Here is a 12,887-nt window from a genome sequence, read left to right as displayed (position 1 = left end):
CTGTGCTCACACACACTGAGCGGGCACAGCCTGCCTCAGCAGAGCTGACCTGGAATGCCAGGCTCAGAGCCAGAGGAGCTGGGCAAGTCCCAGGGAAGATAAATAGTACTGAGCCTCCAGGGGGAGAATGTTGGCTCCTTCTTTGTATCACTGCTCTCTGCCAAGTGCTCTGTGACTTTATGTTGGCATCTGCTCCAAAGGGAGAGCTTTTCTTGCGCTCCCCCCAGCTGGCAAGAAAGTCACGTCTCAAGACGAGAATCTGTTTGGGAGATTCACGGCAGGACCAGACGCAGCCAGTGTAACTGGCTGGCTCTAACCAACAGGCTCACTACTGCAAAACCAGAGAATTTTATCAGAAACAGTATTCTTATCTCCTGCAGAGGCTGTGTGCTGCCTTGCCCCACGCAGGGCTTCAGCCTGGGCATTCTCCCATGCCTCCAGCTCTAGGGCAGCAGGATCAGGGACATGGGGCACCCCCAGCTCAGAGCACAGGAGCTGAGCTTGGCTCCAGCTCCCTCTGCTGCTCGGCTCCAGCCCTGGGACACAGCTCTGTTCTCCTGCAGCCGTGCCCACAGTGCTGCTGCAGAGAGAGAGGGCTGAGAGACTGTGGAGGCTGAGAGCAACACTGGATTTGCCTCCATTACCTTGTACAAAATACTGGCTGCAGATGCAATTTGAAACCCTTCTTTAGTAACAAATATTATGGTATTTTAGAAACTAGTTAAGCAGAATTAGCACAGCACCCAAGGTGGCACAAAATTATACTGAGAACCCAAAGCAAGAATTTCAAAGTCCGTCCTGCTATATATTGCAAGACCACATTCTGATAGTAACAAACACTGTCCCGTCATTTAAATATTCCTTTTTGAGTAGCAGTATCATGGGTAGAATGTTTATATAACATACACTGAGAGAAGTGACCGCTGCCCAAACTTATCTTAATTGTTCATATTATTAATTAGAGCATTAAAAAAAGAAATAGTCTCTCATATTTACCTGTAGGGTCTGATAATTTTTTGCCCATAACACAGCGCACCTTCCCAATCCTGCACGTAGAGACAGACACCCATGGCCTGGTACATCATATGTAACATATAAACATTACTGTCTTCAAACACTGCACCCATCTTGTCCAGGCTGAGTTCACAGATCTCCAGTAATTCACTAGGGGGTACGAAGAAGTCAAGGAACGCAATGAATCTATGGCCTGTCACTATATGACTACCTGATGCTACCTTCTGACACAAAGAGGACAGAGAAGTTTAATTTCTACTGGTCACAGTATTTCTCCTGCACGTACTTCTGAAGTTCAGCAGGCAAGATTTTTAGGTCACACATCAGTGGAGTCAGGGTAAGACAAAGGATATATTTGTAGTGTTTGGCTCGCCTGAATTCCTCAATCACGTTCCTGGCATATTTGATCATGTCTTTTACTGTCTCTGCTGACGGAGGATCATTCAGCTTGCAGATTTCCAGTTTCTCTTTATCCTGAAGAAAACACAATGGACCTTACAAAGGCGGGTTCCAAGCTCTACAAATAAAAGTGCACCTGCTATACAAAATTTCTCTAATAAAAAGACGCAGATGTGAACTTCAGTTCTTCAAAGAATGAAAAAACAAAGGTAGAGTGTGCACCTGCAATTTTTCTCTAAAGCCTTGGCTAGAAATCCTAGGATCCCCTGGCCCTCCAGTTCATCTGCCATTCTCTACTTCCATAAAGTCACTTTCTTTTGAGAGATTGAAGAGCTTTTTCATTTTGTGTTGCAAGCAGTTTTACATAATAAATTTCACTGCTTCCAAGAGATTAGGGTTTCAGACAAATTTAACCTTAGTTTTAAGGCTATAACAGCTCAAGTACCTTAGGCTGACTACCAAGTGATGTCTCTGTGGAAAATGACATGATCTTAAAGACAGAAAAGAATCCTTCAAATCTACAGACAAAGCCACATTTCCATATATTTTGTTATTTCTACTGGACAGCTCCACTTATCTTATCCCTGTATCTAACATACCATTTCATGAAGAGTCAGCTGCAATCTAGAGACAATCTTTTGCTGTTTAAGCTTCACATTGTTGCTAGATTTCTTTTTCTTTTATTATTTAATCTGCCAGCTGAGAGAGCTACAGGGACTCTTTCCAGAACTGAAGGAGGCTGATTGACAGGTGACTCCCAGAGTAGCACATTGTTGAAAATCACAGATGAAATCCTGGCTTCATTAAACTCAGTAGCAAAATTATCAAGGTAACTGTGGGGGAAAATGTAACTGATATGGTATCAACAGAACAGCTTCATGCAACAATATTGGGTACTATTTGGAAAAAAAAATAAATCCATTTAGGGGAAGGAGATGGTTGTCTGGTCAATGTGGGAAGCAGCTTTTAAAAGGATACCTAGTGAAAATGGGAGGACAAATGATCTGGAACTTAAGAATTAGATTAAGACACACTGATCTTGTCTGGAATGACAGATAAGCTAACACAGAACTCAATTCTTGTAGGACCTTCAGTGAAGGAGGTCCAAATGGTTTCACAGGCACAGCTATCTCAGTATCTGTTGGGTTTGGGTACCTTTTCCCTCCAAGAAGTGCTTTTCTTTAAAACACCTAACACCCTGTTTTCAGGAACACTGTCTGGATCTTCCTTTGTCTTTTGAAGGGCCCCAGCTCACGTTTAATGAACATAATTCTGGCTTGCACATCATAAAGGGCTGTGACCCAGGACCACACTGTCCCTGAGCAGATCAATATGATGATATTGTACAAAAGAGCATTCCTCAATTTCTGCTGGGTCTCCAAACCACCCAGACATTCTATACAATGTCTCCTAGAATTGACTGAAATGTCCCAACCAGGAAGTGCAGCAGCACTGTATCCCAGAAATGCCCCAAGCAAGATTTACTAGCTGGGAGTTGATAGTATGAAATTAAAAAAAAAGTTCTGAGCTAAATTTGTGTAGCGTAGACACAGTATAATTATCTACTTTCAACAATGTTCTCATCTTTGCTTTGTAGCTCAACTTTAAATAGGCTTCTACCAGGAAATTTCCTGATGTGTCACGATTACAATGGAAAGAATGACTATCAGAAAGCATTCTGGACAGAAAGACAGAAAAACAACCACCTCCCCCTATTATCCTCCTTTCCAAAATGTAATTAAGCCAGATAGGATTTTGCATCTAAGGACATGGGTAGCTGCCTTGACAGTCAGAAGTATATTCCACACCAATTCCATTACCTTTTCTTTTGTAGTGCACTCCCTGCAATCACAACTAAAGAAATAGGAGTCTCTTAACCGGTCATTTCTGTCTTCTGTGGGATACAGCAGGTCAATATAGCTGCTGAAAATCTACATGGTAAAAAAAAACCAAAACAACAGTTAGTGAGAAGCAGCATCACTAAACATATTTATTATACTAGTTCTGATATATGTAGTATGACAACTATGTTCATGCAGCTTGTGGACCCCTGCAGCCACATCACCTGCCGGCTCCCTCACATTCCGAGCCCTTTGGCAGCATCAGGAGTTGTCACTTGTGAATGTAACCTGACAGAAAAGTGTTGCTTTTCTATCTGTTATGGAATTTCCCCCAAATACTACCCTGGCTTGCACCCAGGACAGCAAGATTCAGGTGTGGATAAGGAAACTATCACAGCATAAATCTCAGGCTCCTGTCAGACTACAAAGAGACACCTACTTTTCAGAAGTAAAATAATGATTTCAGGTATCTAGCTTAGGATAAATTACAGTGGCCTGGTTTTTTTGGAGGCTGGAATCTCAAATTTTTCTTTCTGAAAACCTACAAAAATTGGGGCAACAGCAGTCACTAGTAGCTTTAGAAACTTAGGACAAGACCTTTAGATCTCTGAAAAGAAGAGAGGCCCAGTGCTCCAGTTCAAGGAGAATGAATATCAGATTTACTTCAGCAGCAATATTTTAAAGCAAAGAAAACCCGCTTTTGAACATTTTAAAGGCCCTTCATATACACTATTCTTAAGTTTTCCTCTATTTCAATGGTCTTCAGAAAAGAACCCCTGCAACTAGCTTTAATACTCTGCTTTTAAAATGAGATCTCCCCCCAAGAAACAAGTCCTATGCACAGCGCAGTTGATCATTCTGCAGACCAAGGAACAGCTTTAGCTCCATTTCCTCATTTATAGTTATTTGAAATGCTTTGCTCAGTCTTTATACTTAAAGCCTCTCCTTTCTTTAGAAGTAAAATTACATGTAATTTCATACAGTGCACCTTCCTAAGTGTGAGCATGTTATCTCGCACTTTCCCTCACACTCCTCTCCTCCCTTCAATATTTTCAAAGCATGCCGAACGCAGGAACCACATTTAGAGCAAAAGAAACTTTAAAATGTTGCCCTGCAATGGCTACACGGAGCCTGAAGATGGAGACACAGGCTGGGAGACTGCACAGAGACCACACACAGCCACAGCTCAGGTTTAGAAAATTCTGAAGTATCAGAAAAGCGAATGTGCAAAACCTGTGAGGTCCTGGAGACCTGATGCAGCTTCGAAGGCAGAATTAAACCTGAAGAAGATGCCTGAAGAAGGTAAATACTCCACATCTCTACCTTTAATGATACACCTTTCACCAAAATGCTGAAAATATCTGGGATTCCACAACAAAATTCTGCAGCCAGAATCAGTCCTTGTCTGTTACCACAATGCATTTGCAGTGACTGCCAACATCACAGACAAATCATTGCTGGCAAATGGCATCAAAAGAAGTTGCTCACCTGAGTCATTCACCCTTGGCTACAGCAACTAAACTTACTTTGCTCACAAGGGGCAACAGCTATAACCCACAAAACCTCTCTACCTTTCTTCCAGGCTGCTATCACACACCTGAGAAAATAGTAGATGTTACCAAAAATCAAATCTGAGCTTATCAGCTTTAACTTTGCCCATTAAATTAACATTTACAATAGAGCCATTGAAATTCTGTTCGAGCTCCATCCCCAGAGAGGATGTTCAGTATCTTCATTCCCTCCAGGTATTTGAACATCCTCCCCAACTCAGTTTAACATCTTTTTTTTTTGTTTTCTTTTTAAAGTAAAGTGCAGCTCTACTGTTTAAAACTCTCTGCCAAATTCATTATTTGATTGAGAAAGTTTCAAGGTAAACCCAGAACCTTACTCAATTTCACAGATTTTTATTCTTCTCTGTTCAGTTTCACCCCACCTAAAACCACACGTTTGTTCTTCTGTGATTTTCCAGCAAATGCTACTCAGGTGATATGACCAAGTCCCATGTTCTGTGGATGCTCTGTCCAAACAGAAGTCAGAGGATTTATCTGTACCCATTTACCTCGTTTATTCTGGCTTCAATTTCAACACATTACTATTATACTGGGAACTATTATAGCAGTAATAATTTGCTTTGATCTTGGAATTTCAAAGCACCAGCCAAACATCAGTAAACTCAGCCTCATTTTACAGATGGGTAAACTGAGAGAGAGGCTGGCAGATACACAGTGACTGCTGCAGGTGCCTTTCCCAATTTTTAGCAAAAAATAGGGTACTGTCTCCAAAAATCCCTTCAATCCTCCAGAGCCACCCTAATTTTTCCAAAGCACCATCTTGCATTTCTCTGTGAAACAAGAGATCCTTCCTTCCTGTTACTAAGTTGCCATCTAGTTGAAAGGATCCCTGAGAAGCAGAATGAATCCTGTCAGGTTGCACAAGAACAGAACACATTCAAACACTGCATTTACCTCATCTCCAGGCTCAATCTCTCTAACAGCTCTGACTTCAGCCAAGGTTCCCTTGTAAGTCACAATCACGTTTGGGCAACAGCTATGGTTCATCAATGCAACACTGTAAAAGCAGAAAAGAAAATGTTTTCCCTAACAACCACCACAAGCAACAGGCAAAAAGTTAAGCACCACTTCACAAAATAAGTCTGAAAGATTGAATCAGTCTGTTTCTCTATCCTGTTTTTATTCTGAGGCTTAACATGAAGGTAACCTTGGGAAAATCTGTTGCACTGTTATTTATTCTAATGACATGGAGAATGGCTGTGCTAATGAATCATTACAATTTTTAAATCCTATAACTAGGCAAGTTATTATTTTCCTCTTGTTACAGTGCTAAAGGACAGCTGACAGGTACGTTCATGTATATTTACTATCAACATGATAGACAGGCTATTTTCCTCAGAGAAGAAAGAAAAACATGTTTAACCTAAAAGGAAACAAGTAAATACAGGAAAACAGAAGTCTTTGCTGCATTCCAAGTTAAGATGGGTGTTAAAATTTTAGCTGGCTTCTGTTCAAATGTAAACAGCTTCCATGTTTGAAGTGGGAGGGAGGAGATCTCTGTCTTTCATACAAGCACATGACCTGGACAAAAACCTGGATGGATAGAGAAAAGTAAACCCCCTTATTTGCAAGCACGGAGAATGTGCAGTTCATTGCTCATCTGAGATAAAATTTGTAATTTTAATTCTTTCTCTTCCAATCTAGCAAAATAACAACTGTCTCTTCAGTATTTTTAGCTCACAGGCGTAACTGTTAAATAGGAAAGATCTGACTTGTGTATCCTGAGCATTTATAAAGGACGGTGTTGGACATTTTTCCAGAACATCCTGGTTTAATACTCTCCTCTTCCCACAATGACTCTGATCCTGGGTATTTCAAGGCACTAATTTCCAGTCTCTGGATCAGGGATATGAACTACAGACAGACCTGCCTGAAGAAGAATAATAATCTGTGAAGCAACGACTAGCTACTGCTGCTCGTCTGCAGCACTTGGCAAAATTACATCCAGCTATAAGTGGGCATCCGTAAGTTTCAGGTTACTTTGACACACACAAGCTATGAGTAATCCAAGCCTCACCAGGAAGTCAAACTAAGCCTCAGTGCTAATACCTTCATACAGACTGTGCAGAGATCAGGGGCAAAAAATACCCTCCTCTGCTACAATATTAAGTGGGAAGGACAGATTTAAAAATGCAAGAAATGTTTCTTGGCCCTACAGAAAGCTGTAGTCCCCCGTTCACCAACTGCAGTTAATACTTAATATCTGTAGTTTATTTGTAAAGCTAAGAAGCTTGTACATATTTTTTTTTTCCACTGTCATAGCAAGGAGGCTCAAAGAAGCCATGAGAGAGAATATGAACAGAGAGGGATTTACTATTTGCCAAGGAACAAAGGTAGAGAAGGGATAATGTTCAGAGAGCACCAGGGGAAGGATTATAACCAGCCAAAACAGAAAGTGGTGAATAAATCAAGTCACCTGCAATCCTTTTCATTGGGCTTTGATCATTACTTGATGTCCCTGTCCAGAACCTGCTACCCAAGTGTTTTTTTACCAACCTGAAAATAGTTCACAACCTAAGTTTCAAAACAAATTACATGTGCAATTTTACCAAAATTACTGGATTTTTAAGGAAAACTGCTGCAAATAATTTGCCACATTAGCCAATTAAAGATATTCAAAACAAGATAAATTAATTCCTTTGGTAGATATCTATTTCCTCTATTTGTTTTTAAATAAGTTAATTTTATCTTTTAAGATATTAAAATCAACCTACTCAGGAAATATGGCTGATCCCAAATGGGAGAGTTCTTCATCTTCAATTGTGAAGCCATTACAGTTAACCTAAGAAAAAAGAGAAAGGTGCTGGATCAGCTTCTGGTCAGCTGAGTAGTCCACATGTACTTACATGTCACATTCTCATGCACCAAACACAACTGCAGAAAATTTCTTACAATTTTCCATCCCCCTCTCCAGGACTCATAGGGAGCTCCATGACGTCTCAACAAGTGAAATGAGGACAAAGTCCCTCTCCAAAGGAATGCACAGGACACTAAAATGACAGTCCAACACTTGCACCTGCTCAGGACACATCTAGTGAATTGCTCCTTGGAGGGCCAACCAGGAGAAGTGGGGCTCAAAAAGAACACAAAATATCTCACCCCAACATGGGGCAAAAAGACTTCACTGGGCCATGACAAGGGAAGGGCCAAAGCAGAACCACACATGCAAGGAGCAATGTGGGAATGAAGGGCAGCAAACTCAGCCAGGCTGAGGCAGTGCAGAGCTTTGATGGAGCATATGTCACAGAGACCTGCCACAATGGCACCTGTCATCAAAGACTGCACATATCAGCTACAGCTAAAGCACATGTGAAAACAACAAAAGCATTGAGAAAGACTTGAACCTCATAAAGACATAGAATAGGAGGGGACAGAAAAAGGACAGAGTATGAGAGGAAGTGTATTCCTAATTTAAACAGACATAGGATCAAAAGAACTTGTTCACAAAACTCTCTTATAGAATAGATTCAAGCAGGTTTTAAAACCTTCTCACTTTTGTTCTCATCCAAGTCAAAGGAATCTTATAGAAGTTTCAGCTTTTTTCATGTGGTTTGTATGACTTTAAGTGGCCAAAATGTGCCTCAGTCAAGTACTTTATTCCACTTCCACTTCAAATCACATACATACCAACACAAAGAGAACCTTCTCCACATTCATCATTATCTCCCTACAAACACAAAAAAAGCACCAGTAATGCATTAAAACAACCACTCACTAAAACAATGTGGCCAAGTCCAGTTAAAGCTAGAAAGGGCACAGGAACAGACCATCAAGTATAGTGCAGTACTTGTTTTGGAAAGGGTAAGAGCTGATAACAAATACTACCAACAATAATCACAGAACTATTGAATGGTTTGGGTTGGAAGGGACTGTAAAGATTGAGTTCCAATCTTTGGATTGTTTTTTCTCCAATACCCAGAGGCAGAGACACCTTCCAGTAGACCAGGTTGCTCACCAAGCAAAGTGATATACCTCACAAGCTGGAATGCAGCCTGGACTGGCTTTTAGAAATACACAAATACCCAAAGCCACTCCTCAGGCATGAACTGTTCAGGGTGAGTTGACAATTAAGGCAAGTATCCCAATTCACTCATCAGTATCTCTGCTATCTTTGCTTGATCTTTATCTTATTTTTAGCAATATAGCACCCAAAGGTTCCCAGTCTCTCAAGATGCTCATGCTATTGCACTGGCCAGTGTAAGAGCATACCTGAACCAACACCAAAATATAATTGCTGAATGCAAAAACAATAAAAGGGAAAGCAAATTTCAACAGCAAGTAAGAACCGAAGACTACAAAGGCTGACAAAGGGCAGCTTGATGGTTCTGAATCACAGGGAAATATTTAAAAATATGTACTGAGTTATCAACTCCCCTCCACTAAGCCAGAAGCATGTTGATGCTTCATGAAAGTATCATATTAGAAATTACACATGAGGAGGGATTAGATGGGATGAGATATCACTGGTTTCACCAGAATGCAGGACTGAAAACAGGCAAAGTGGAGGGAGTGAAGAGACAACAGCAATAAAACCGGAGTTCAAGGTTGTTCCCAATGGTGGAAAAGAGAATGTGCAAAGGGAAGCACTAAATGCAAGGTCTTCAAGGAAAGGGTGAGATGCTGGAACTTGAGACAAGAGAGAAACTGTTTGAAGAGTATGACAAGGTGAGACTGAGGAAGAAAAGCTCCAGCCTCAAGAGCTATATTCCATGGGGACAAGAGAGAGTAGAATGATGCCAACAGCTGGAGAAGGGAGCAGTGAAAGGCAAGGACTTTGGATGAAAGAACTCTATTCCACTCAAAAGGACCACTTAGACTTCAGCTGTGTAAAGAAGAGCATCAGGCAAAGTTCACGAAAAGCAGTGAAGAGTCATAGGTATTCAAGTCCCAAATGACTGCCCTGAACCACAGGGAGAACCAATGGGGGATGGAGGAGCAAAATAGACCACACAAGGCCAGAGTAAGTGTTGAGAGAAAACAAAGGAGCAGCAGCATATCCATACTACTGGTTTTAGGTAATTTTAACTAATTATTAGGAAACATGTTTGTACAGCTCAAGTAAAAGCATAGTTTATTCTTCTTCTGGAAAGATTTATCCTGGGACTAACACCTCAGAAGGCTGCATCCTGTAAAACACTTCTGAGAAGCATCCAGATGACTTCTGGAGATTTTAGTTCAAAACATGTCCACAGTGGCAGAGAGCTACCTGCTGATCAGGATGAGTTTTAAGGTAACATCTATGGGTGACATCCATAGAGAAGACTGGATGGAATACGGCATCTGGGAGTCAGCAGCTCACAAAAGTCAGTTCAAGTACCACAATCTGGTGGAGCTGCGCTTGGACACGACATGGAACAAAAGTCATCATAGCCAAAATAATGAAATCCTTGGGGAATTCTGGTTACATTCTAACAAAAATATTCAGAAATACCACAAGAAACTGGTTGTACTAACATCTTGAAAGTATCCCTCTGAAAAATATAAATTTTAAAGTCTTCAAAAGAGGAAAAAACCCTTGTCATTGAAAGGGAATGTATAATTAGAAACAACACAAGGGATGATAAGCATATACTAAACATCCTAAAGAATCATTCCTCTAAAGATTAAGAGTACCTCGGTATTAAGGAAATAGTAACTGTGCCTCCTTGTTGGTAGATGCCCAGCTTTACCAAACACGATATTTCCATCTCAGATTTCATCACAGAGGTCAACATTTGCCCCCACCTTAAGATATTATTTTACTCAGAAACTTAAGTACAAAACTAGCTTATATTGAAGCAAAAGAGGAAAAAGAAGAAAATGAATCTTTCAGTATTTCACGGGTGTATTATTCCATCCACTACAATACATTCAATTCAGATGCATATGAAAAGTAGATGAGAAAAAAGTAGTGACATATCAGAAGTTATCTAACAAGACATCCTGTCTTTCCTTCATCTCTCCAGATGGCCAAACCACCTGACTACATTTAAAAGCCACACACCAGATAAAAGTTTTACGCTGCGCTTTCTGCTGCTCTTTTTACGTCTCTGAAGTTTACTCCCTGTGAAGGTCAAACACAATGATGACCTGACCAGCAAGAATTTCCAAAAGTTTGAAGCCTGAATGAAGGATTTGTCTCTGCAGGGTCTCAGGCCAGCAGCCTTCCACGTTATTTCAACAACAGCCACACTGTTTGGCCCACAAGAAGCTTAACTTTGACAGAGTTTATTAAAAGTGATGTTTCCCCTTTTCTTCAGTGGGAAAGTTTGCAGACAAGAGTCTCTCCCCTCAGGATAGAAGTGGGGCACATCCAGCCACTATGGCTCAATGAAGCACATCTCCATCAAGTATAGTCATCTGTCCCTAAGATAAGCAAAGAGCTACCCTTTCAATTGCCATTAACATGCTCCCCCTTTCAGAAAGGCCAAACTCCTACAGCACCATCCACCTAAGCAGGCTGTGTTCTAGCCAACTTACTTGTGCAAAGAGAACTACAAGGGCAGCATTGTCAGGGTAGTCCAAGTGCTTTGAGTAAAAGTGATGAAGAGCAGCAATGTCGTTCTGAATCAGCTCTCTCTTTTCATTGTCTAGTTTGTCAAGGTCTGTGGACAAAAAATACATTCCATTTCAGTAACAGGAAAACCCCTCCAGGTAGACTTTAGAAGAGGCCCAGACTTTAACAGAAACCCCTGAGGGACAAGCCACTTGGAAGTACTGCAAGAAGTGCCTGCTCTTCCACAAACATAACATTGCCTCTGCTAAAGCCACACATGCACTACAAGGACACAGAACCACAGAATCACTAGGCTGGAAGAGACCTTCAAGACCATTGAGTCCAACCCATGCCCAACATAAAAGATTAAAAAGCATTTTCTAACATCTTTAGGTTAGCAGATAACTGGACACAGACTTTACTTTCTTGGGAGAAGGGCTGTAGTCTTTAAAGTGCATTTGTTAACTCTAGCAAACAGCCCAGCCAGCCCTGGCTCTCTGGAAGTCTATCAACAGGGGACAGCTGTCCTCAGCTGTCTCACACGCCCTCACGAACTATATGGTCCCATCTAGTGGGGCGTGAGCTCACACGAAACATCACTCACCTGAAAGCATGCTCTATATAATGAAACTTTCTCATACAGACCTATTCCTTATCCTCACAAACCAGCCCAAACTGCTGCTAAGGCTGCTTATCCCTGTTGCTTTTAAAAGATGTGGTCTTTCCTAGCACAGAAGCCCTAACTATTTGTGGCCACACATGTAGCAACAATACTGGGGCTGGTTATGGGGGTTCCTTTTGCAGCAAGAGGAGGATTACATGAGGGTGCCCAGGAATGCAATCCACCTGACTTATTGCAGGTACCTGCTTCAGGAGGTAGCAAACAGTGCCTGAAAGTGCCCACATCTCTATGGGCTAGAGGTGTGTTTAGATTACAGATATCTATTAATAGGAGACAGCAGGAATATCAGTGGAAATGTCCTGGCACACCTGCTGACTGTATTCCATTATGTGTTTCTTTGGAGATTTACTCTCAGGCCCCTGACAAGTTTTAGCCAATGCCACGGCCACTAAACCTTTCCCTACTCGGCCCACGCAGAGTAAGCTAGATGATCAACCATATACTTCTGCTCCCCTCTCTCTTCCCTCAAGAGCAGAGTGGTTGGGAGTTTTTTCCTAACCCACTCTCACACAATGGCAGTGTTACTACCTCTCCCCTGCTCTCCCCAATTCAAAATAATAATGGAGAGAAAAGGCTGCACAACAGTGGAAGAAGGAGGAAATTACTTGTCAGAGCAGATGTTAATGATGGGGGAGTCATAAGACACACTGAGGAAAATGAAATAGGACCATTTGACGAGAATTAAGACAAATAAGAAATTCCGAGCTTCCAACTGACAGCCAGGTACCTTTTCCTGTCCTGTGTGTGGTGTTGCAAAGCGTAAGACAATGATAAAGGTGCTAAGCAGTGAGGTGAGTCAAAAAGGCAGTAGGAACAGGGGTGCTTGCTAACAAAACAAAGGCTTCTAGAGCACAAGTGGGACACTGCAACAGAAAAAAAAAATCAGTCTTTTATCTCCCAAATTA

At 41.4% G+C, this 12,887-nt stretch overlaps 1 protein-coding gene across 2 annotated transcripts in view; it reads right to left on the bottom strand.

The window, feature by feature from the left end:
- SMYD2 (SET and MYND domain containing 2) overlaps window positions 1-12,887 on the bottom strand; it is a 29,366-nt gene that overhangs the window by 3,937 nt on the left and 12,542 nt on the right. For both annotated transcript variants that reach the window (XM_058836483.1, XM_058836484.1), the window contains 6 exons: window positions 11,285-11,409; window positions 7,540-7,607; window positions 5,720-5,822; window positions 3,234-3,344; window positions 1,368-1,488; window positions 997-1,171 (listed from right to left, as the gene is read on the bottom strand). In XM_058836483.1, coding sequence (XP_058692466.1) covers window positions 997-1,171; window positions 1,368-1,488; window positions 3,234-3,344; window positions 5,720-5,822; window positions 7,540-7,607; window positions 11,285-11,409 — 703 coding nt within the window. The remainder of the gene's footprint in view (window positions 1-996; window positions 1,172-1,367; window positions 1,489-3,233; window positions 3,345-5,719; window positions 5,823-7,539; window positions 7,608-11,284; window positions 11,410-12,887) is intronic.

This window comes from Poecile atricapillus, chromosome 3 (genome assembly GCF_030490865.1).
Source record: "Poecile atricapillus isolate bPoeAtr1 chromosome 3, bPoeAtr1.hap1, whole genome shotgun sequence".
Taxonomy (NCBI): Eukaryota; Metazoa; Chordata; class Aves; order Passeriformes; family Paridae; genus Poecile; species Poecile atricapillus.
This window is presented reverse-complemented; position numbering and strand designations above follow the sequence as displayed.